This window comes from Camelus dromedarius, chromosome 2, assembly GCF_036321535.1.
Source record: "Camelus dromedarius isolate mCamDro1 chromosome 2, mCamDro1.pat, whole genome shotgun sequence".
Taxonomy (NCBI): domain Eukaryota; kingdom Metazoa; phylum Chordata; class Mammalia; order Artiodactyla; family Camelidae; genus Camelus; species Camelus dromedarius.
In genome coordinates, this window is record NC_087437.1 from 19330349 (window position 1) to 19354792 (window position 24444).

General features: G+C 47.7%; 1 protein-coding gene across 1 annotated transcript; it reads right to left on the minus strand.

The window, feature by feature from the left end:
- Window positions 1-578: 578 nt before the first annotated feature.
- On the minus strand, window positions 579-22303 carry RBP2 (retinol binding protein 2). The gene is made up of 4 exons (XM_010976783.3): window positions 22132-22303; window positions 9015-9193; window positions 2418-2519; window positions 579-836 (listed from the first exon to the last, which is right to left on the minus strand). Exons 1-4 carry the CDS (start codon window positions 22202-22204, stop codon window positions 786-788), a joined length of 405 nt encoding a protein of 134 aa, XP_010975085.1. The 5' UTR covers window positions 22205-22303; the 3' UTR covers window positions 579-785.
- Window positions 22304-24444: the final 2141 nt, after the last annotated feature.

Consider the following 24444-nt stretch of genomic DNA (forward strand, 5'->3'; position numbering starts at 1 on the left):
AACGCAGTGGAGGAGATGTTATTTTTGTCTTCTCCATCTTATAGAAGAGAAAAACAAGGATAGAGATGCCAAATGATGGTCACCCAGCTAAGAATTGGAGCAGCAGGACTTGAACCCAGGCCATCTGGCAGTGTTTGGTGATCCCTCTGCAGGGGTGCCAGTCTACCCAGGGCTGAAGGGCAAAGGGCTGGCCTGGACCAGAGCAGCTGGTACGGTAGCCCTGCACAGACCTTCAGAGGTAGCTCTATCCAGGCTGCTCATGCAAACTGGAAGACATATGCTTCTTAAAGTAGAATCTTGGAGAAATAAATGTGTTATCCAAAAAAATGAATCTCAAATAGGCAATGTCCAAAAATCAGTAGGGATGCTGTGCTGGTCAGAGAATACAACTCCCCCTACACTAACACAAACAAACAAACAAACAAACAAACAAACAAAGCTAAACTAAAAAGCAAAAGCATAAGCCACACAGAAAACCACCATGCGGGCAATCATTTCTTCTGCTTGGGGATAAAACTGACAGTTCTAGAAATAAAGGGAGATAGATGAAAGGGTTTCAAAGTATGGGAGTGATTTTTGTTTTTTCGTTTAATGCCAGCTTCCAAGGAAGGAAGAATGTGTCTGTCACTGTTACACATGCGTTCTGTTTAAAACCCATCCAGATGCCTTAATGGGCTCTGTCAGGAGTGGGAGGGTCCCCTTGGCTGCTTCCCAAGCCAGTCGGGGAACTCTTTACAGAGAGTGGGGAGTGGGGAGTGCATGCTCAGTAGGCCCCTCTCCGGCCATTACTTCTTCTTGAACACTTGACGGCACACCTGGTCACCACACCTCAGCTCCTGCAACATCAGAAAGCAGGTGAGTGACTAACAGACCAGGCCCTCCTTCTGCACACCCCAGCCCTCTTGGTGTCTGTGAGTTGGGAGGGAGGGGAGCTGGAATAAAGAAGACAATTAGTCATTCTGGGCAAAGTGTGTCTCAGAGACCCAGTCAGCTGGCATGCCCTGCAGGTAGCCGTAATTCGATTTTGACACTTGAATTGAGCTTGAACAACTATAAAAATGAAAAATGCAAAGAAATTACTCTCTTGGGCGGGATTTCTCCCACTCTCGTGATTAAAGCAACATCGCCTAATTTCTAAAAGGCAGCGATGCCACGAAGAAGGGAAGCATCTAGTGGGGAATGTTTGGAAGGCAGGGGCCTGGGGAGGTGCTGGCTGGTGAGCTGTCCCTCCACCCTGTGGATTTCCTGGCCTCTGGTGATTAGGATGTTGGTGGGTGGTGGCACAGGCCATGGCAGGGAGCGGGCTGCAGAAGGGCTCCCCCAGGCCTGCCTGGGCAGACAGGATGCTGCATTTCATCTGGATGCAGGGAGCCCCCAGGTCTTATCTGCATCTTGTGACCCTTTAAAGGAGGGAGAAGAGAAAAAAAATGAGTGTGGGGACAGCCACAAACATCGTTGCAGTTCTCAGTGGATCCATTGTCTTGCCATGGGGACCACTGGGGCTTATACTACAATTAAAAAAAAAAATCCATCATCCAAACCAGAACAGGTAGGAAAATTATCAGTGGAAAACACAGTGAATGCCTTCTATTTATCATCAGTTGACCTCACCTAAAGATCTCAGGTGAGGCAAGGCTGGCTCTAGGGCAACCTGTGACCAGAATACTGATACTGGAGCCAGGTACCTGTCTGACTCCACAGGTGAATGAATGAATGAATAAATGGAGAGCCATTCATAGAATGAGCCATTCATTTAACAAATGAGTAACTGAATGCATGAAGGTGTGAAGGATTTTTCACTATTTGACTGCTGGACACATCCATTGTCTTAAAGATTGAAGAGTGAAAAATTAAGCTGTCTAGACAGACTTTATTCAAGGATATCAGCAGTTATGTTCCTTCTGCTCTGTTCTAGTGCCAAATTGACCTAAAATATTTTGGGATCAGGTGAGCATGCCTTATGATAAGAGGCCTGTGCCTGTGGTCTACAGGCATCTCCCAGGCCCGGCTGCCTCCAGGGCATCCCGCCCCCAGTGCAACCCCTCTCCTCCCAGGCTCACAGAACCGGGCAGGCCCAGTCTCCCTCTCCTCCAGGGCATCTTAAGTGTCTTCCTCACATTTCTCCCCTGCTGGTCTTTAACAGGTTCCCTGCATTTCTCCTTGGATCGCAGCTTCCTAGCTCAGCATTTTGAACTTTCGTTTTAATTGCAGCCATTCACAGAAAGAGCCATATAGATTTCCTCCTGGAGTCCCCTGAGCCACGCAGGAATGGCTTTCTGACTATATGACCACATGCCTTTGGCTGGAGCTAAGGGGAGGAGGGCAAGGCCATTTTTCTTGTCAAAGCGCCTGGCTAGCTGAACCGGCAGTTTGGTGTAAGCACGCTGGAGGGGAGCTCGGCGGACCCCGGGACTTACCAGGTACAGCTTGTCCCCCTCCACCCACTGCTTCCAGCCACGGTTCTCCTTTTCCCCCTTCTGCACGCAGACAAGGGCATCACCTTCCCAGATGACCAGCGTCTGCAATGACAGGTTTCCGGGCAAATCAAATGTATGGTCCTGATTGGGACTGAACACACGTAAAGCTGCAGTTCCTGCAGCCTTTCCCGGGCTCCTGCTTGCCCGCAGAGCGGAGCCCTCAGCCACAGTCATGCCAAGATCCCCCCAGTCTCATTTTCCACATACAGCCTCCATTCCAGCCACACAGGCTTGTCATGGCTGGTTCTGTTCTCTTTGAAAACCTTCTCTTCCATTTTACCATGTGGTAAAGACAGCATCCCAGATCAGTGGGAGAAGAGATGATGGATTTAACTATGTCCCCATGTAAAATTTCTGGAAGGGAAAAATACCCCAAAGTCAATAGATAAATAACAAATGGGGAAAAATAATTGTACCACATATCAGATAAACCTGATTTCCTTATCTACAAGGGCTCCTGCAAATCAGTAAGGAAAAGATCATTAATCTAGTAGGAAATTCAACACAGGACACCAAACCAATGGCTGGCAAGGAAAAAACAAAAACTTAGCAGACGGCTTTTAAACATAAGAAAAGATATTCAGTCTTACTCACATGCAAATTAAGACTTTATGTTTAAGATACAATTCAGTCTATAGTCAAGGATTGGAGATACATACTGATAACACACCGAGCTAGAGCGGGTGCAGAGACGGTTGGACCCTCAGACAGGGCCGGTGGGCATATAAATTGATAAGAATCCTTTTGCAGGGCAATTTTACATTACATTTCAAAATGTAACATGATGTACACTCTTTGACCTAGAAATTCTACTTCTGGGACTACTCCCTGCAGGAATGACATGGTGAGGACTGCCCATTGTCGGGCAATAACAAAGGCAGGGAAGCCACCTTCCCTGCAGGGGGCTGTGTGAATGGCTCCAAAGCCTGCTTTGTCGTTCAGAACCAGGAGGTGGACCTTCTCCAGGCCCTTGGTTTCCCCCAGGCAGCAGTGCTGACCAGTTAGTAGCACTGGGGAGGCTGCAGCGATGCAGAGCTTGTGCTTGTGTTGACCAGCAGGTTGGAGAAGCCACAAAAGGCTGAACCACAGGAGGCTCAAACCCCTTATGCTAAATTCACATCTTTACAAATTACACACCCACCCCAACTCCTCCTCCTGGTCCCCCTTTTCTCTCACTCAGGAGCATCTGAACTGTCTCTCGGTGGTCCTCAGGGCCACCCACCTCTGTGAGATGGCAGTGAGACGACGCAGCTCCCATCCAGGCAGTGGTGGTGCGTGGGTGCTGCCCTTCCTCACAGATGACCCTGAGGTGAGCGGGGTTTCTTCCAAGCATGTGCAAACCCATTATGCCTCTATGAGCAATATTTAAAAATTTTTTTTCTTGATGTATTTATTTTTTTTAATAGAGTCTATTTTTTTAGAGCAGTTTAGAGCAGAACTGAGTAGAAAACAGAGTTCACACATACTATGTAAAGGACCAGACATTTGTTTTCCTGGGTATCTGGCAAACCGACTTGCTGATAAATGGACCTGCGGTCTTTTTTATTCACTGTCCTTTGCACCTTCGGATCTGTTTTTGGTACAAAACTGTTTTCTATGGATTGTTAAGTCTACCTATTTCTAAAATAATATTTGACCTTGACCACATTATATATTTTATGTACAGTTTTATTCCTCCTTATTTTACTCCTCAGCCCGTTGCAGTGTTTGTTACAGCAAAGGCCTGAAAGCCTCATAAATTCCGTCAGTGGGCGGCTGGTTAAATGTGGAGGGGTTCGTCCCTGCTCTGTGGCCCCTGAAAGGAGGGGCAGCTCTAACTTATGGAGAAGAGCAGGCTCTGGAGCTCACAGTTCAAGTTAAAAAACAAGGAGTGGAGGAAGGGTATAGCCCAGTGGTAGAGCATGTGCTTAGCACGCACAAGGTCCTGGGTTCAATCCCCCGTACTTCCATGAAAATAAATAAGTAAATAAACCTAATTACTCCCCTCCTCCAAAAAAAAAAAAAAACAAACAAACAAACAGCAAGGGGCAGGGCCATGTGCATAAAAGAAGGGGGTGGGGATGTACCTGTATGTTTGCACGTGTTCTCTGCAAGGAGATAAAAGAACCCTTCATAGTGACTGTCCCTGGGGAGGGAACTGAGGTCCTGGGGGCCAGGATAGCAAGGAAATCTCACTTTTTCATGTTTAAACTTTTTAAATTATGTGTATGTATTAATATTTCCCAAGTCAATTTAGCAATAAAATTCTACATGTTTTCTAAAGAAAGTATGTCTCTTACTCCTTTAGAGTCATCTTAAGCCTCACATTATTATTTTTAAAACCTTTAATGGGGGAACAGGGGATAGTGTTGGTAAGGCACTAGATGGTAACTGTCTACCTACCTGTCTGCTTCCTCAGGAGGCTGTGAAAACCCCCAAGTGTCCATCGACAGATGAATGGATCAAGAAGTTGTGGTACACACACACACACACACACACACACACAATGGAATACTGCTCAGCCATAAAAGAGAATGAAATAATGCCATTTTGTAGCAACATGGATGGATCTAGAGATTATCATATTAATTGAAGTAAGTCAGACAGAAAAGGACAAATATCATATGATATCACTGATATGTGGAATCTGAAAAAAAAAATGACACAAACTTATTTACAAAATAGAAAGAGACTCACAGACATAGAAAACAAACTTGTGGTTACCAGGGGGAAAAGGGAAGGAGGGGAAGGATAAATTAGGAGTGAAGGAACTATTAACATGTTAAAACCCTCCCCTGCACATCTGTCCTGTAAGAGTTAGTCCAGCCTCCAGCAGCACCCACGCTCCCGCTCCCTTCTGGCAACCCCTGAGATGAGGGTCCCCGTGGGGGTGGCTGGTTCCCCTCTCATGGGCTCTCGTGGCTCCTCTCGAAGTCACAATGACATTATTGGCTCTAACTGCCATCATTGATATCTGCTTTTCCCTGCCATTATTTTTTTCAACTGAGATGTAATTCTCATAATAAAATTCAGTCTTTTATATAGCATATTTGTTTTGAGTATGTTCACAAGGTTGTAAGACCATCACCACTAATTAAATCCAGAACATTTCCATCGCCCCCCTCCAAAGAAACCCCATACCTATTAGCAGTCACACCCATGCCGACCACTTTCTGTCTCTATGGTTTGCCTATTCTGGATGTTTTGTATAAATGACACAACATGTGGCCCTCCGTGGCTGGCTTCTGTCACTTAGCATAATGTTTTGCAAGTTCTTCCATGTCATAGTATGTATCAGTACTTTGTTCCTTTTTATGGCTGCATAATGTTTTGTGGCGCAAACATCAGTGGCCTCTTTTAAATTTCATTTTACTTTGGGGCACTTGTGTATTTTTGAAGTGGCTTTAAATCCCCTGAGAAACAAGTCAGGGAACGCAGGAAAGAAGATGTGTAGGAAGGAAGCAGGGGGTCCCTGGGCTCCTCGTGGAAGAGTCAACCCCATAATCAATGTGGTTTCATGGATCCTGTGCCGGGATGACACAGACCTGGGCACCATGGGGCCCCTCTGCTGTACCCCAAACCCCTCCTCCAAACTGCTGAAAGGGAAGGTTTTCAGAGGGGCTCCTGAAGGAGACCAAGGAGTTGAGAAGTGGCTCCCTGGAGAATGAGAGCATGAGCGAGTAGAGGAGTGATACGTACACATGCAAATGCCCATGCGCAGAAAGACACAATCCGTGTGTGTGCTCAGTGGGCCACCAAGTATGGGCGCCAGGAATTCATCAGAGAGACTCACCGCTCCCTGCTGTGCCTCCCCTGCTGAAGCGCTGCAGTCAAGTTACAGGAAGTAGGTAGTGCTGAGGGCACCTGCTCTGTGTTGTGATTCTCATGGGAACAGCCCTTGGCTGGAGACTGGGCAAACTTCTGGGTACTTCTCAGCCCCCACCAGTCTCGTGTTTGTGTGTGTGTGTGTGTGTGTGTGTGTGTGTGTGTGTGTGTGTGCGTCTGTGTATTAGAGTATTAGCTCTGGCTTTTTGCTTCAGGCAAAGCAGAGACCAGATGTGGAAAAGGGGATTATCTCTCTCTGCAGGGCTAAGAGCTGATCCTGGAGAGAGGGTGGGACTCGGAGGGAAGGGAGGGGAGAGGCAGAAAGGGAGGTGTTAACAGAATGAATCTTTGAAGGGTCAGGACAGGTCAAAAGGACATGATTTATTTTAGCAAGAGTGAGTTCCCTCCCATCAAAGGTGATCAAAGAATGAGTCAGAGAGGACAGGCCGGCTTTTCAACAGCCCACACCCAAAACTGAGAAGCAAGGGCAAAATGAATCATGCTGAACTGATTAGGTTAGAACAGCAGAGGGATGCAAAAGCTCTGAGACAGGCTTTCCATCAGCTCTGGGGTCTGATGCATTGACCCTGCAGCCACTAGGTTCAGAAAAGCCTCGCAGATCCATCTGCCCTGCAGGGAGGGATTCCACAAGGGGCCAGGAGCTTAGGCTCTCCTGCCAAGACCGCTCTGATGGAAGCATTTCCAAAGTGCTTTCCATTTCCCACTTTGCTTTAGCAAGGAGCACTTAACATCATTCAACCCTGACTTGGTGGCTGAGATTCTCAATGGTGCTGGACAACTTGGTTGAGAAATAGAATGTATCCTGCTCTTTTGGCTTTAGAGTCATCATCAAAGAACAAGGATAGCTCTTCCTTCCCACCCTAGGAGAGGAGCCAGAGCTCTTGTCCCTTCCTTTGGGGCAAGAGTTGAGACAGAGTTTGAAAGAGCTCCTGGAAGCACCAGAGAAGAGTGGGGGGAGGGTCCTCCTTCCTTGTGGGACTCTGAGGGGCTGGCTGTCTGCAGGGGCGAGAGCACGGATGCCTGGGCACATCCTCAGTCCGGCCCTCCTCAGCTTGGGAGCCAGGGCAGAGGTCCTGGGGCTGGGTTGGCATAAAGGGAGTGGGTGCTCCGAGGGTTCAAGCTGCCCATTCTCATGTAAACTGCATGGGCTTGCCCTGGACTGTGCAATCCCCAGGGTTCCTGTATGATGCTAAGACTGGGGAACCCTTAGGCATGGCTGAGGTTGGATTTCTCCCTATTCCTGTTTATGGGGACTGACCAAATGTAATTGGATTTGGGAAACCAAAGACATAGCACTGAGAGTGAACACTGTGACTATCAGTGGCTGGGCTGTGATACCACATGGAGACGGAGGAGGAGAAGGGGACCCGCTGTTAGCCCCGCCTTCCCGCCCCACTTCCCCCTGCTGCTGCCATTCTCTGTCTTATTTACAAAGAGCCCCTCTGGGCCGGGGCCTGCCTCTTCTGCAGACTCCTATTCTCAGGCTTGGTGACCGCTCCCCATGCTGCACTCAGAGCTGTCTGCTTGCTTTCAGGGGCCTCCCTGTATCCAAACCGTTCAAGCAGCTAGAAGCCTGCTGGCCTTTTAATGCACAGAAGATTTCCTCCATTATGTCCTGTGAGTTAAGGTGAGGCTGAGACAGGAGCCACAAGCTTGCCAGAGATTTCTCTAAGTTACCAGGGTTGAAGAAACTCTGACTTCATTTCATCTACTGATTTTTGGGTGCGATTTGCATTGCATTTGTGAAATAAAATTCCTATTTTATGGCAAGGCAAGAAAAAATTTAGACATAAAAAATTCTCCTCTGCCCTTTGGCCTCCTCTCTCCCCGCACTGTGCATTCTGTATCTGCATTATTCATTGACCAAACTTCCCCCATCGGCAGGAATACCTGCACAACCATACGGAGCAATGTTCTCCGAGCCTCAACAAGAAAACTCCTTAAAAGGTAACATTCTTCTTGATATTGTAAGGGATCACATGACCCACCAGGATGGCACTTAGATCTGGATTATATAACTGCCACTAACACATCATTTGATGCACAGCCCACTGTCTCAAAAAAACTTATAAAACTGTGCCTTGATTTCTAATAGGGGGGTCAGGTCTCAGAGCTTTCTGAGATGCTCTTCCTGGGTTATAGTCCTCAGATTTGGCCCTAATAAAATTCTCCATTTCTTTCTTAGATCGACTGATTAATTTTTTGTCAATGCATTTAAAAAATTTAATCAGTTGGGGTCATCTGAAATTGAGATAGTTCATATAAAAACATTAGCTCTCAACATCTCTTGAAAAAAAATTCTAGCAATGTGAGACCCCAGTCTTCACGTCAATGCTTGACTGGTGCTTTAGCCCCCGGGACAGAGCCATGCGCTCCAGCTGACACCATCACCGTCCGCCCTCTGGTTCCACCCGGCTCTCTTCACTTTGCCTCCCAGGCCCATGTCAGTCTGTGAGTCGGCTTCCTACCCCAGATCCTGGAGAGGTCAGCATCCTTTAATCTATCCTTGGCCGATAATCTTCATGCAGAGCCAGCCTGCCTCTTCCCACTAAACTTTAAGTAACCGCTTATTGCCAACATCATTAAGTCCATTCTGGTCCCCCTCTCCTGAGGGCCTCCCAGGTTGATTCTGTCATCTTTTTTCATTGTGAAGCCCAACAGACAGCCCCTGCACCAAGAGCGAATGAGTGAAAACGCCACTGGGGTCAGTACCTTAACATTCCGGTTGTCCAGACCCTTTGTGTACTCGTCAAACTCCACCCCGACCGTGAAGTCTACGTTATAGTTACGGAACGTGCTGTTGGTTTTTGTCTTGAAATTATCACCGTCTTGCTCGATGATCTTGGTCTGAATCAGATGGACGGCGATCTTGCGGGTGGCAAAATCAATATCTGTTGGCAAAAGGAGTGGTGGATGTTATGATGTGCTCGGCCAGACTCATTCATTTCTCTAACAAGGTCAGACATTCAGGACCAGAGACGTGGGTCTCAGGCAGGCCATCTTTCTCTGCTTAAGTGGGAAGCAAGGGTTGTCTTGCATGTGGCCGTTTTGGATATCTCTGTCAACTGCTGGGAAACCTAGGGTTTCTGGGCACCTCCTCAGGAGCCCTGATGGGAGTGGGGAGGTAGCAGGCAGGGCTCACCCCGAGCTGCAAATCCCTGCTGTGCATGCGTACACACACACACACACACACATGCGCACACACTCACATGCACACACCCCTCCACCACAGCAGCCCCCATTCTGTTTGACATATTGGTTTCCTCCTAAGAGTCTGCTAAACAGAAGACTTTATGGTTTAAAAGGAAAGACACTGTTTAAAAACAATCAGTCTAGATCATAGGTAAAGACGGAATTTTGTTAATGTCCATAGCAGGGCAGTATATGTACAAACTTCCATTTTGGGGGGAGGGGCAGTAATTAGATTTGTTTATTTATTTAGTGGAGGTACTGGGGATTGAGCCCAGGACCCCAGGCATGCTAAGCACGTGCTCTACCACTGAGCTGTACCCTCCCTGCTAAACTTCCATTTTTACAGCAGACTGGGCAGCTGTTCTTCTAGACTATTCTGCCTTCTTCATGGCCCCCCAGCACAGCTCAGGCATATTCCAGACACTTAACAGACACTTGCTCAGAGATTTCTTTTGCTGTTTTTAAGGAAAAGATGAATAATTATTTGTATTTTTATTATGAGAAATTTCAAACAAACCAAAGTACAGGGGAAAGTACAAGGAGCCGAGCACACTCATCACCCAGATTCAACAATTATCAAATTTTTGCTGCATTCACTCTGCTTACATCTTTTCTTTGCCTTGATATTTTAAAGGGAATCTTTTTTTTTTTTTAATTGAAGTATAGTCAGTTTATAATGCGTACTCAATTTCTGGTGTACAGCATACTGTTTCAGTCATACATATGCATACATATATTCCTTTTCATATTCTTTTCCATTATAGGTCACTACAGGATACTGAATATAGTTCTCTGTGCTATATAGTAGAAGCTTGTTTATCTGTTTTATATATAGTAGTTAGTTCAAAGGGAATCTTATTCATTTCTTAGAGACTGTTTAGTGAGTAAAAGGGAGCATGCCTTTCAACAGAGTGTTTCATTTCCTCAGCTCTGCATTTTACAGCAAGAAGCTAAGTGCTGAGCCCACCACCTCCTGCTAACCTCTGGTTGTGCATAAATTGTCCCCCAAGCCAAAATTTCACTGTCTGGTGGAACAGATGTAGAAACAGAGGATAGTTCTGAAGCTACTAAATTTCTCTCCTTGCTACGAACATCTTTAAGCTTTTGGTCTCTTCCCAGATTGTATTTGACATTTGACCCCCTTTATGCCTGTGAATTCTCCAGGTGACTTTGGATGCCAATCTAAATCTTTGTTTTCTAGAATTCAGTCTGTAAGATTTCAAAAATACTGAGATTGAGTCTATCATAACCCAAGGTAAGAATGACCTCAGGAGGAAGGACAGTTCAGAGTCACTGAGTGCTGTTTCTTGGAGAATTCCAGGCCCATCTGTGGTAGATAGGTGAGTAAGCTTCACACTGTGCTGTCTGGTGGGGGAGAAATACCATTGAGCCCATGAGGAGGACCAGCAGCTCCCAACAGTTCATGGAGCTCCTGTCAATTTAGAGAATGGACGTCTCCGATGGTCACATCCCCACCCCTTCTGCTGCCCTGCCATGGTAGCCAAGCATCATTCCACCCACCCTCTCTCCCCATATCCTTGCTGACTCATTTCTTTCTGAATCCCTCTTTGGTCACTGTCACTTTCCTTTTCCCAAAAGACCAAGAAGAAGCCCAGGCTGGACCACAACAGAATCTGGGAAGGATCCTGGATGGTTTTTTGGATCCTAAAATGTATAAAGCCTGCTTTTATCATAAGGGAAAAATTTCAAGTAATATCAGGCAGCCCAGAAGGTCAAAGGCTTACCTGTATCCTAAGTTGAAAAGAGAAATAGGTTCAAATTGGCATGAGCTGGTACGTGTATGCCAGTGCCTTGCTCAATTATTGTTCACGACTATTGGTTGAGAACCTGCCACATCTGAGAATTCACCAGTGGGTCCCAGAGCTGGCCACTGATCAAGATCACCTGGGAAGATGTAAAAAGTACAGATTTCTGGGCCTTATCTCAGACCCAGAATTTCTGGGTGGTTTTAGACCTTTCCTCATCGGCGGCTGTTTGGAGGAAGACTTCAATAGTTTAAGAAATTTGAAAGTCACTATTTAAGCACCTACTCCCCATGTCATAGGGGATGACACGGAGGCCCAGAGAGGTTAGTGACTTGTCTCAACGTACACAGTTGAAAAAACAATCACAAAATTTCGATAATTGGATGGATGCACAGAAGATCAAGTTGGGAGGCCAAAACAGTGGTTTTGACCTTGAGTAACCAAGGTAGAGCCAAGAAAGTAAAGAAAGAATTTATGGAGGAACATAGGAGCTAGGTTTTAAGTAAGGTGACCCCAGGGCCATGCTGTGTGGACCCATGGTAATATTTGGGGTGATAGTTAAGACATACTTTGGAACGAATCAGGAATGGTGCCCCATGGTGGAACCTCCCTTGGGAAACTTCACTCACTTCATTCTCCCAAGAAAACCACGAGATAAGTACTATCTCCATTTTACCAATGAGGAACCCATGTCACTGCCATGAGTTATAACCCCCAAAATTCTTAAAAAGCGGGGGCAGTGCTCATGGTCAATTAAGTTTGGGAAATGAGGAATTAAATCCAGGCTCATTGTTGCACTGAAGAGGTTCACAGAGCCTTTCATCTGGGAAAGATGCTTTGTGACTCTAAGAGCAGGACGCAGGATGCAGCCTTTGCCAATCTCTGGGGACATAGAACTCTCCATGGTGGGACATCCAGCTGGCCAAGGGTTCCACAGGACACGATACACAAAGGGCTGACAAAAACCCCTTCTGAGACATCTCTCTCTGTCACCTGGGCCCTGCAATTACAGAAATGTCTCCTGTTTAATTTTTTTCCCTTTAAGGCAACTGCTGGCCTGTTTGGAAAGGAAAAGACTAGCAGGACCAAGTAGTCAAGTATTTCTGACCTAAAAATGAATCCTTCCATAAAATTGCTAAAAAGCTGCAAAAAAAAAAAAAAAAAAACCAAAAAAACAAAAAGTCACCCCCACTCCAGTTGGTATCAACACATGCTCATCTTAGGCAGAGGCCGACATGTCACACTCCAATTCGCATCTCTGTCCTTCTGCCCCAGAAACACAGCCTAATGACGCCTGTGTGTCTAACTTCGGTCCCATCACCAGACACTAGGGTCCAGATCTGGAAGCAGCAGAGAGCAGTGGCCGGATGTGGGACTAGTATTAACTGCATCAGGCTATTTGGAGGATTAAATGTGATGGTATCTGTGAAGAGGTCTGCCCAGTGGCTGGTGACTTATGGTAACAGCCCCATAAATGGGAGCTGTTGGTATCCTCATAATTAACCCTCTGATCTCGCAGGCTGGTTTCCTTGGAGTCCTCTGCATTTTCTGGGATGCTCCCTGTGTATCTGCCCCCTGAATCCCCGCCCCTCTCCTCCCAACCCTGGCCTTGACTTCTTGAGTGTTCTGCCCTCTCTTGCCTCCTTCCTCACCTGCTTTCCAGGCCACATGTTTTCACCCTCCCTGCTCCCAAGACACAACCTGGCATTTTCCTCTGACTTTTTCATGGGGTTTATTGTTCTCATCTCCAAAGTCTCACCTCTATGGGGACAAGGACAATGTTGCCTCTTTGCTCTGTGTCCCCATAGAACCAGGTCCAGGCCTGGGCACACAGTAGGAGCTCAGAATACACCTGTGGATTGGTTAACGTGGGCACTGTGGTCTAGGACAGCGCTTCTCTAAGTGAGGCCCCTGGGCTGGCACCACCACAGCATGGGGGAAGCTCTTAGAAAAGTGAATTCTGGGATCCACCCTAGCCCTCCTGCAGGGGGTTGGGCCCTTCTTGTTTTTACAAGCCTTCAGGCAATTCTGTGAGTGGCTCAGTTTAGAACACCTGGTATAAAAAAGCGTGGGTCAGATCTGGGTATAAATCCCGGCCCTGATTTCCTAGCTGTGAGACTTCAGAGAAGTCTCTTTCCCTTTCTGAGCCTCAGTTTCTCACAGTAAATTGGGGAAAGAGTGCTCATCTCATAGGGTTATTTATGTAAGGATTCAGTTTAAATGATGGTAAAATGCTTTGCACAGTGCTGAGGAGCTGGTGGGTATTTGATGCATGCTGGCCTCCACCCCTTGGCCTTTTCTGCTCTGGTCAAACTGGCCAGATCAGCATTCAGTCTGGAGTGAAATATTCGGGTCCTATTTACGCATCTCCACAGCCACCTGCCACTCCAAGCCGTCCAAGGGTCCTGGACTCTGAAGGGACAGTCAGAACAGTGGCTGATCCGCTCTCTCCTCACATAGCCCTGACCTGTCACACAGGCGTTTCATCCAGCCTGGTCAAACCTCTCTCATGTTGACCAGTTCCCTCACTCCATCGTTTGACCAAAGGGTAGAAACAACTTCAGTTCCTGCTCTAGCCCTCTGAGCTTAGTGAGGTCCACGCTGTGCTAAACCACACCTGAGCTACAGTTAGGAGGTGAGGAAAGAAACCACAGGTCATGTGCTATCCAGATGAAACAAAGGGAGGGTACCAGGCAAAACTACAGTTGACCCTTGAATGACATGATTTGAACTGCAGAGGTCCACTTACATGTGGGTATTTTTCATTAATAACCATAAAACTACACCACCTGTGGTTGGTTAAATCTGCAGATGCAGAGCTGTAGATTTGGAGGAACTGCGTATATATGGAGGGCTAACCATAAATTACATGTGAATTTTCGACTGCACGACGGGTCAGCACCCCTAACGCTCTTCCCCAACCCCCATTGTTCAAGGGTCAACTGTACTAAGGAAGAATTGGGAATTACAGAGAAACTTAGAACTCTAAATTTAAGCAGTCCTCAGAAAGCAAGTCTATTTTTACTCCACAAATGTGGAAATCATAGCCCAGAGAATTTAAGTGACCAATTTAGAATTACCCAGCTAGGATAGCGCTCCTGACAGGATGCCTACAAATATGTTCTGTTTATCATTCACAATTAAGTCTCCTCTAACACATTATTGCTTGTTCCTCATTGCTTAGAGAGGTACATAACAGCTAAAAATGTCTATTGCTGAGAGAACTGGTTTGTCCTGGAAACCGTCCGCAGTCAATCTTTCTGGCCAGAGCCAGGGAATCTTATTAGGAGTTCTATGCAGATTGAATTAAGCATCGCTTCTTCTCCGGATTGAAAAATGGCTTGGCCGCTTGGCCACCCTTTACCATGTGCACAGGCTAGTTAATCATGTCACCTCTGCTCCACTGTGGGGAAGGGAACCAAACATTCTGTTGGTGCATTTCGTGGTATTTCTAATCAAAAGGAAAGGTTTAACTGTAGTGGTCAAATACAGAGGCATACACATACAGATTCCAAAACCACTTCTTGGTATTTTGCAGGGAAAATTATTTTCCTCATACGGTATTTTAACACCAGGGTTATCAAATATGTTTGATCTGCTTTCCTGGATTAAAGGTATCTCCAAGCCTGATTTATAGCCAGGTGAAATGAATTTCTATCTCAGAGGAAAAGGTCCAAAGGCAAGCTATTTCTGAATAATATATATGGCTTGTAGCTGCTGCAGAAGGGGGAAAAAAAACCTAACAACACTGAAGTGACTTTATTAAACCATACTTTTCATAACTGCATTTTGAACAATGCAAGCCATAAAGTTGAAATATGAGTGTGCTCCTCAACGCTAAAACGCTTTGTAATGTGCTTGTGGAAAAAGCTAAAGTTGTAGGCTAAAAGGGCAGGCGCGCTTTGTAAATTAAAGAACAGACATGCACACGTATTCATCACATGAAATCTGAGACCTCTTCCAAGTGCAGCGGCCACGGGCCTTGAACCTGGACTCCTTAACTCACAAATCATCAGCACTCAGGCGACTGTGAGAAGCAGAGTGCAAAGGCAATCTTCTGCATCTTTCCATGCCATTTCCTCCCCTGCATAACATGAGGGAGGAACTGGACTTGCCGTGTCTGCCTCTTCCTCTCTCACCTTCACGGATGTCTCTGAATATGTTCAAAATTTTTCCTCAGCCAGCAGAGGCGGGCTAGAGACCCTGGGATGCCTCCCTGCTCCCCTGTACTTTTCACCTCCCCACCCACAGTCTAGTGCTCACCATTGGGGTGGGGGTCAGAGTGGAGGGGCTGCCGGAACACGTAAGGGGAGACCCATAGGAAGGGACCAAACTTACCTTCACCGGTGCTTTTCCCACCACAGCACTGTCCCTATTTGAAAGTCCAACCAGATGCCACACAGTTCAAGGAAAGACTTTGGCAAGTGTATAACTTCACAGATTTGTGAGCCCTAACAGGAATCCAAATGTGGTGAAACTAACTCTTCCTTGGGTCAGCATTCATTCATTAATTTCTACCCAGGGACTCGGAGTGACTCCCTTGCAATGTTTCTGAGGGTCCTGCCTGTCTACTTTGGAGGTCCCCAACCTGACGAACTCTGCTCAGAATGAAGCTCCCCCTCCCCTAACCTCATACTTAGTACCCACGCCTGGAACAGTGCACTGACCACTGCTTGGGGGTTAGAAGCAGACAGACTGGGCTCCTGTCTGAGCAACACCATTTTCCAGCCACAAGTGACCCCAGGAAAGTTCCTCCACTTCTCTGGCCTTCAGATTCCTCACTCCTTAAAATGGCAGGCATTCCTTTTGCTTTATCCATGATGATACCCTGAGCTCCAGATCGTCTATCCAGATGCCAATTTTAATACTCCACTTGGATGTGTCATGGGCATCTGAAATCAAATATGAAAATCAGAATTCTTAATGCACTCCCCCGTGCCCAGCACCTTGGTCCAAACTCACTCCTCCCCGTGTCTTCCCACTGTCAGCCGATGGGGTCACCATCTCCCAGCTATTTGGACCTAAGCCTGGGGGCCATCTTCACTTCTTCCACGTCCTCTACCTTCTCATCCATCTGCAAGCCCTGTTGGCTTTATCTCCAAAATATACATTGAATCTGTCCTCTGTTCTCCAGCCCCTGGCACTGCCCCCGTCTGAGCCACCATCATTTCTAGCCTTAACAACCCAGCAGCCTCCTTAGTGGGCCTCCCTGTTTCCAGTCTTGCCCTCCTGTGATGCATCCTCCACACTGTACCCACAGTGATCCTTAAAGAATGTAAGCAAGGTGGATTAAGTCTGCCCATCATAAGGCCTGACCTTCCCCTGTTTTCACCACACCCCCAGCACACCAGCCTTCTGTACGTTTCTTAAACACACCCAGAGCCTTCACACTCACTGTCCCCTGTGGCGGGAACAAAACTTCTCAGCGTTCAAGCCTCAGCTCCCGTGTCACCTCCTCAGACAGCCTTCCCTGACCGCCCATCCCTTTCCATGCAATAATTCCTTTTTATTTCCTATAAAGCACTTACCACTACCTGAAATCATCTTAAACTATTACCCTCTCTCTCTTCCGCTAGCAAGCACACTCCATGGAGGGCACGGAACTTGCTGCCTCGTGTACTACCCTGTCACCAATGCCTGGAGCACTTCTAGACATGTGGTAGGTGCTCAGTACATTTGTGAAAACTGAATTAATTACATGAAACAATGTATATAAAGCTTGTGATAGCAGATGCTTCTCATGGCATGAGAATTGTTTGTGCATGTGCTCACCTCTGATGCTAGACTGTGGCTCCTCACAGTCAGGACAGGATTTTCAACATGGTGGGTAACCAGGAAATATTTCCTGGCAAAGACCACTCAGGTGGGAGCTGCCTGATTTCAGCCTCTGAGGTCAACACCTTCTTGTGGAATTTTCTAGAGACCCACTAGGACATTTTGCAGTGGCCCCTGCTCTCCTGAGTCTGTGCATGTTCATTTCAGTGAAAAGCTGGTCTTCATAGAAGATGATTCTCATCTTTTGTGAATTAAGACTGGGATTTTTCCATTGTAAAATGACTATAACTCAATTAAAAATATAAAAACAAACAAACAAACAAAGACTGGGATTTTTCCTAATCTTTACAATTTATGGAATCAAGATTTCCTAAAAGATGTCTAAATTTAACATTACCTGAGCGCTTTTAGAACACACGCCTTCTGTTACACATCCCTGTCTCCCTGATTCAAGTTACATGGTGGTGTGTCATTTTCTAGGCTCGTTCCCCTCCTCTTCACCACTCAGTCACAAATCTGGTCTGCTTCCTGCTCTGGACCGCCCCCTGGCCACCCTTCTTGGCACTGTGCTTGCATCTTCCCGGGCCACTGCAACCACTTCATTAGTTCTCTGACATCTCTGCCCATCTGTTCACGCCCTGGCTGTCAGAGTGAGTGCTCACGGCCTCTCTCTCTTCCTGGGACCCTCTCCTCATATGACGTCCTTGGGTGATGTTCACACATGGTGGCACACCGCTTCCAGATCCGGCCCTGCACCTTTCTGACTCTTCTTCCCACCCCCTCCCTCTTTTGCACGTCACTCCGTGGCAATTCAGCTTCCTGCGCCCCTGCCCACACACACTGGCCTGACCTTGGCACATACTGTCTATCCCTGTGTGGAGCACTCCTCTCCTTCCTTCAAAACCCCACTTGGAAGTACTCAGAAAGTCTTCAATGACCAACATGTCTACTGTAGCTCCCTCCACCACCACCACACACACATTTAAATTATGCACATTTCAGATATGACATCCATCTAGACTGCAGAGTGATCACCACCACAAGTCTAGTTACCATCCGTCACCACACTGTGCACACACCTCCTGCTACTGTTGTCCTCTTGTCACTGTAGCCCTTCCAAGCCCAAGGGACGGAACCACCCACTGTCCCATCTGTGGCAGATTATACTTTCTTAAATGGCTACAACTCCACCTCTCATCCTACATGCTGTTCTTACAATGTTTGGAGAGGCGGGGTCTAGGCACCGTCCTCTTGAATGCGGGTGGGCTCATGACCGCTTCACCCAACAGAAGAGAAGAGAAGGAATGCCATGTGACTTCTGAGTCTGGGTCATAACAGGTCATTCAGCTGCTGCCTTCTCTCTCTTTGGACACAGCCAGAGTGCTGTGAGGAGACCCAGGCCACATGGGACACCACATGTGGACACATGCAGTACCCTCAGCCCTGGCGGAGGGCTCAGCCGCTGGCCGGCACCAACAGTGGGCACAGGAGCAAGGAAGCCTTCAGGATGGCTCTGGCCCCAGCCTAGCTGAGCCTGGTCAGCTCCCAGAACTGTGAGACACCATCATAAAATCACTGTATATAATAAAATCAAGCCACCACATTTTGGGGGTGATCTGTCGCACTGTCTTAGGAAACAGGAACCCAGTTGGTACACAGCTATAACCTGACTGTCTGAGCCCCTCAAGAACAGAGACAGAGCCTGGCCTGCCTCAGATGGCGCCATCCCTCTCTTCCACGGGTGACATCTAAAGGTTTGATAGAGAAGTTGAATGACTTCCCCCATGTCTGTGCAGGGCTGGCCTCACTCCCGAATGGACTCCTCCAGTGTTCTGCCAGAGCACGGAGACCTCACTTTTAGATCTGCCCTCCCCCAGCTGCCCTTTAAATTGAAGACGGCTCCTGCGCTCCCCGACCCCACCCAAAGGAGGATCTCAGGACGGGACAGATTCCTCCAGGTGGAAGAGTTCCCCAGCTGCTTTCCTCACTGTCAAGAAAGAGTCTAGGGCCTCGAGAAACACCAAGTGTCTGAGAAGGCAGAGAAGAGGTACCATTGACCCTTGGCCCCCACTCTCTGAATTGCTGATGACTTTGATAATTTGGGGCCAACCCAAAGGTTGCTGTGACGTGTGTCGGTCTGTCGAGGCTGGCAGCCAAGTTGTGTGGGGAGGCTGGATGTGGAGCAAGTCACTGGCTGGTGACAAAGCCAGTTTGCTGCCCAGACCTACATCTCGACAGGGGTGTCTCCTTCCTACGGAACCAGCCACCAGGCCCACAGAGAAAGCCACCTCCCAGTGCTAGGGATTGACGTCTGAGAAAGGGATGGCTTCTTGGCAGGGAACGGAATTATATTTAGTGATATTTCCATATCTGGGGATTTGGGAAGATCCCCACATACGTTCTTCACAAATGCTTTGTGCCCCAGCAGGCGAGGAAGGGAAACTTCATTGACTTGTCATTGTTGACAGAACAACCCTCGTATGGCAGGGTGGATGTGGAGGAAATTGTACAGATCTGCTGGGTTGTTTTTAGCAGATTTAATTGTGGGTCCAGCCCCACTCAGCTGCTTCCAGCTGAGCCCTTGAGACCTGTCTTCAGTCACTGCCAGTGCCTGCCTGCCCCACTTGTGTCCCCACTGTGGGCAGGCGGGAAGGGTCAGGTGTCCTGTCTCCACGGTGGGAGGAGGACGCTGGCTGAGGCGTTTCTGCACAAAACATCATGGATTCAAGCTGGGGCAAGTCCCTGGGGGCGCTGGGACACAGTAGGCCATCGGCAGCTGGGCAGACCACGGCACCAAGCACATCCACGTTCGGGGGTTAGTTACTACCACTTCCTATGGTATTAACCTTCATCGGGAAGGTGTGAGCCTGTCCCCCTACACTGCAAGTACAAAGAGGTCAAGCCATTTGCTCATTAAAGTGAAATTGATGTAGGATGATGTTGAATTAGAAGTTGTGACTGAAGCTCTAAGAGACAATAGGTGTCTGACACCAAAGAGAACGGGAACGACTACTCACTCCAAAACCGTCTAGACAGAGTCATCCAGACATCCCATTCACGACCCAAGCAGCCCTCACCCACAGCGATGGTGGAAATTGGCGTGAAAGAGTCCAGAAGGAGGCGGGTTTTAGAAAGAGGAGTTTTTGGAGAGAGCCGACAGTGTGCCCTGCATCCTAGCATCCCCCCAGAGGGAGAGGCGAGGATACCAGGAGTGCTTGCCTCTCCCCTTAAGCCTAGAAAGAGGAGCTCCAGGCACCCACCCTGCACAGCTGAAAACTGAAACTTGACTTTTTACCTGAAGTCACCATAGGACTTTTCATTATTTATTTTATTTCATTTATTTTATTTTTTTATCGGCAGCATTGGGGATTGAACCCAGAACCTCATGCATGCTAAGCATGCACTATACCACTGAGCTATACCCTCCCCCCTTGATTATTTAATAATAAGCAGGAAAAGACACAAAATTGCTTTCTGATTATATTCCCTGAGTCTGGCTTGATCAGCTTACGGCTGAAAGCTTGCAACCCCCAAAGAGCTCTTGTTAAAGTGTTTTTAATTGTTCAAATCAACCACCACATCCAACATGACCTGGAGAAACAGGCAAGACTGGTGTTATTATCTCCATTTGGCGGATGAGGAGGCTGGTTTAGAAAGGTGAAAAAACTCCTTCAAGGTCAGAGAGCACACCCCCGCTGGCCCTCCGGCTTGGTGTCCTCCTCTGTGTGATTTTGTTCAGAATGCTATCTGGTTCTGAGCTCAGCTCCAGAACATCTCCCCAGGGTTAGAAGCAGGATTCCATTTCCAGCCTCCCTCAGGGTACTAAAAGCAGAGGCACCAGGGACAGGACTCTGGTAGGAGGACTTTGCCTCCTTCCTCCACTCCCAAGTACATTGGTAAAATTCTGGTAGCTGAGAGGGAAAAAAAAAGCTATTCAGTATTGGAAACGGTCTAAAGAACAAGAAGAAAGCACCAGTCTCCGTAAATTGCAAAACATGTCACATGAGCTCTCTTTGCTCCTTCACATGGTAGAAATTCATCCAACTAGAAGGGAATTGAACAGAAAAACCCATGATTCCCATTCTTTTCTTTTTCTTGATTTTTTTAAAGATGGAGGTTCGGGGGATCGAACCCAGGACTTCACGCGTGCTAAGTGTGCACTCTACCACTAAGCTCTACCCGCTCTCCCATGATTCCTGTTCTTGGTGAGACATCATCACGTCCGAATTACCAGGCCTCCAACCCGGCCCACAGCCATTTTTCTCACGCTTTGCAAGGGAAGTTCCAGCTGGGAACTCCTCATGCGGAGGGATCTAAAGCGGGCGAAGGTGGTCAGGAGGCTGTCGGGATGACTGAGGACAGGCAGGCAAGGCTCCTCGTCCTGGCCCATGATAGCGGCCCCGCAAGTGAGGTCCCCTCTGTGGGCCCAGTTCCTCCAGGTTCGTGTGTTTCCTGACAGCCCCCCAGGAGACTCAACTCTGGACACACACTGATGGGAACCCCTGGCCTGGGGTCTAGTTCAGAAGTCAGATGAGCAGTGAGTTGTTTGAGCTACATGACGAAAGCCTTTCCTGGCCTTCAGTGGGCCTGACTGTCTCTAGGCTGAGAGATTTGTCAGGCACTCCTTTCCTGCCTCCCCACTACACGACCAACACAAGAGCGAGGTAGGGGTCATCTGTGCACAATAGCAGGCCCAACTGGTCATCAGAGAGATGGTGATCGTGAGGCAGAGGAGCTACTGCAATTTCCTCTTAAGTCTGGCTCTCCTCACGTGTGCACGTGTGTGTGTGCACATGTGTGCGTGGAAGTTGTTTGTGCATGTGTGTGCATGCGTATCCTCTATTCGGTGAATCTTTTCTGTGTGCCATGTACTGTGCTAAGGACATTCTAGACTTAATCTCATTTATTATTGTTTCCAATTCACCAACGAAGAATCTGAACCTTGGAGAATGAGTATGAGTTGCCTGCTATCACACAGCTGGGGACTGAGAGGTGAGGCTTGCACACGGGCCTGTGGGATCCCAAAGTGGCAGGAGGATCAGACCCCAGTCCTTCGGATGTTGCCCTCCCTCCCCCAGCCCCGGCCTTCCCCTTACCCAGAGCCTTCATGTAGCCTTCAAAGTTGTCATTACTCTCCATCTCCCAGGTTCCATTCTGGTCCCTCGTCATGGTGGTGGCCTCTGGTTACCGTGGGTGTGTGGTGGGTGTCAAGGAGCAGGCTGCAGGGTGAACGGGTTAGAATGCGCTCCTTTTATAGTCTGGCGGACCAGGTTTATGGCTTTGAAGATAACAAGCTCAAAGTTCACAAGCACAGCATGAAGAATTTTCCTTTCCTTTGCAAAGTTCAGCAGGACTGCAAGCAACACACGTCCAAAACCTGGTATGGCCATGCACGGGCGTCCCAGTGAATTCCATCACATGCAGGGCCCCAGAGCAGCTCTTTTCGGCTGGCTGGGCTCCCACAGAGTCCCTGACCCCACACAGAACACTCTGCCCAGCACTTGAGGAAAACAAACACTCAGTGCCCACTCTACATACACAACAGGCCACCAACCCCCAGGCCTCAAACCTGGAGTCTGTCAGCTGTATAACCAACACTTTCGGCCTAGCTGGTGAAGCCAAGAAGATGGGAACTGACCCCTGTGGGGCGCTCCCCTACTCTGTGCTGGGGAGAGGACATCCTTCATCTTGTTTTCTCACAAGACCTCTGAGTTCTGTTTCACCATCTCCATTTTACAGAAGAGAAAGGCACAAGGTGGTTAAATCATGTGCCTAATGACAACCGGTTAGTGGCCGAGCAGGGATCCGAGCCCGCGTCTGTCTGGCACCAAAGCTCTTTCATTAACAGTATGTTAAGGTCAGCTTGGAAAGGGGGTTGGAGTTTGACTTGAGAACCTGATGCTCATTTGCTTCCCAGGAAGGTACCCTGAGAGCCTCCGAGCAGTGTGGGGTTACCCTAGAAGAGTGTGTTCTAGGAGCGTGGATCTACTGAATGCAAGCAGGGCCCAGAGGAGGCCAGAGGGACGGCAACATGGTAGGGGGAGTCTGCTTTAGACTCCAGGAAAAAGCTGAAGATCACCTTGACCAAGGAGGGGGGCATGGCTGGCATTTGGACTCTTGGTTCAGGGCTGTTCTTCACACTGGTTATCCCAGTGGGTCAGCAGATAGGTTGGCTTACTTTTCTGACACGTGGTTCTGAGAGGTGGGGCCTGAGCAGGGGCCTCTACACAGAGCGGAGGTGTGGGCTGAGATGGATGCATCATGAGTCCCCACAAGTGAAGCCAATTTTAATTATGACACTTTGAAGCTCTAATGGACATATTCGTGTGCTATGAAATCTAAGCAAATGGTTCTGCTGTGTATGGTCTGAGGGTATAAAACAGCACATTTATTTTTCAGTAAATATACTGGAGTCAGAAATACCCATTGTGAAAAATGGCCCAGCTGCTGTCAAAAGACCAATGTAGGATAAAGGGAAAAGAGGAATTAAGGACACCTACAGTACAAATGGAAAATGAATGAAAGCAGCAGAAGTGGACAGACAAGGAGCCTTGGACTTCATCCTTTGAGATCTAGCCAGAAGCTGCTGTAGGCTGAGCACTCAGCCTCCTGGGTTGGAGAGGCATGTATTCCTCTCCAGGTTCAGATTCCTATCCCCAGCTGAGTCCCTGATAGATCTCCCTTGCAAGAAAGTTAACAAAAAGCTTTCTGGTAGGAGAGGAGGTTGGGGGCAAGAATGGGTTTGCTAATTGCAATAAGCCAGGGACTTGGATGTTAATGGATGTGGTGGGGTGGGGGTGGGGGCAGCAGTTACCCTGTGTAAAGCAGGAAGTAGAAACTGTGATACTCGCATAAAGCCAAAATACCTGATGGACTAGTGCCTCAATGAGAGTGTGAAATAGCCAAAATCCACCTAGAGACAACGAGAAAGTTTGTTTATTTGGCCTGGTTTCTATGTAAGTTAAAAAAAAAAAGTTCTTCCCTGCTGCGACTGGTTTGGGTATTGAATTTATGCTTCCTGGTAGCCAATATATTAAAATAAATGGAGTCTTGAGCTTGTAATACTTACAGGCTGCTGGCAGGAAGTAAATGTAAAAACTGTCTGTTAGGACACACCCTCCAACCAGGCCAAGCAGGCTTCCTGTGATGAAGCCATACCAGATGAAGCTCATAATCCCAAATTATAAAACACACAGGAAAACAATCCACCAGAAAGTAAGCATCAGCAGAGACATGTAGTCAAATTAGGCTTCTAAGAGCTTCAGATAATAACAACAATCAGATATAAACTAGGCAGCGCCCGGCTTTGCTTTAGTTTTTATGTAACTTTTGCTGCTTCTCCACCTTCGATCCCAGAAGGCAGGCCCAGGAGAGCAGGAGCTTACAAACTGTATACCTCCCAGGGCCAC

Bases quoted from the DNA above. Each gene is read 5' to 3' on its own strand.
- RBP2 (XM_010976783.3), bottom strand. From the start codon at position 22,204: ATGACGAGGGACCAGAATGGAACCTGGGAGATGGAGAGTAATGACAAC. The intron at 9,194-22,131 runs GTAAGGGGAAGG...TTTTGCCAACAG, and splicing joins AGGCTACATGAAGGCTCTGG to ATATTGATTTTGCCACCCGC. The intron at 2,520-9,014 runs GTACTGACCCCA...CTGTCATTGCAG, and splicing joins TGGACAACCGGAATGTTAAG to ACGCTGGTCATCTGGGAAGG.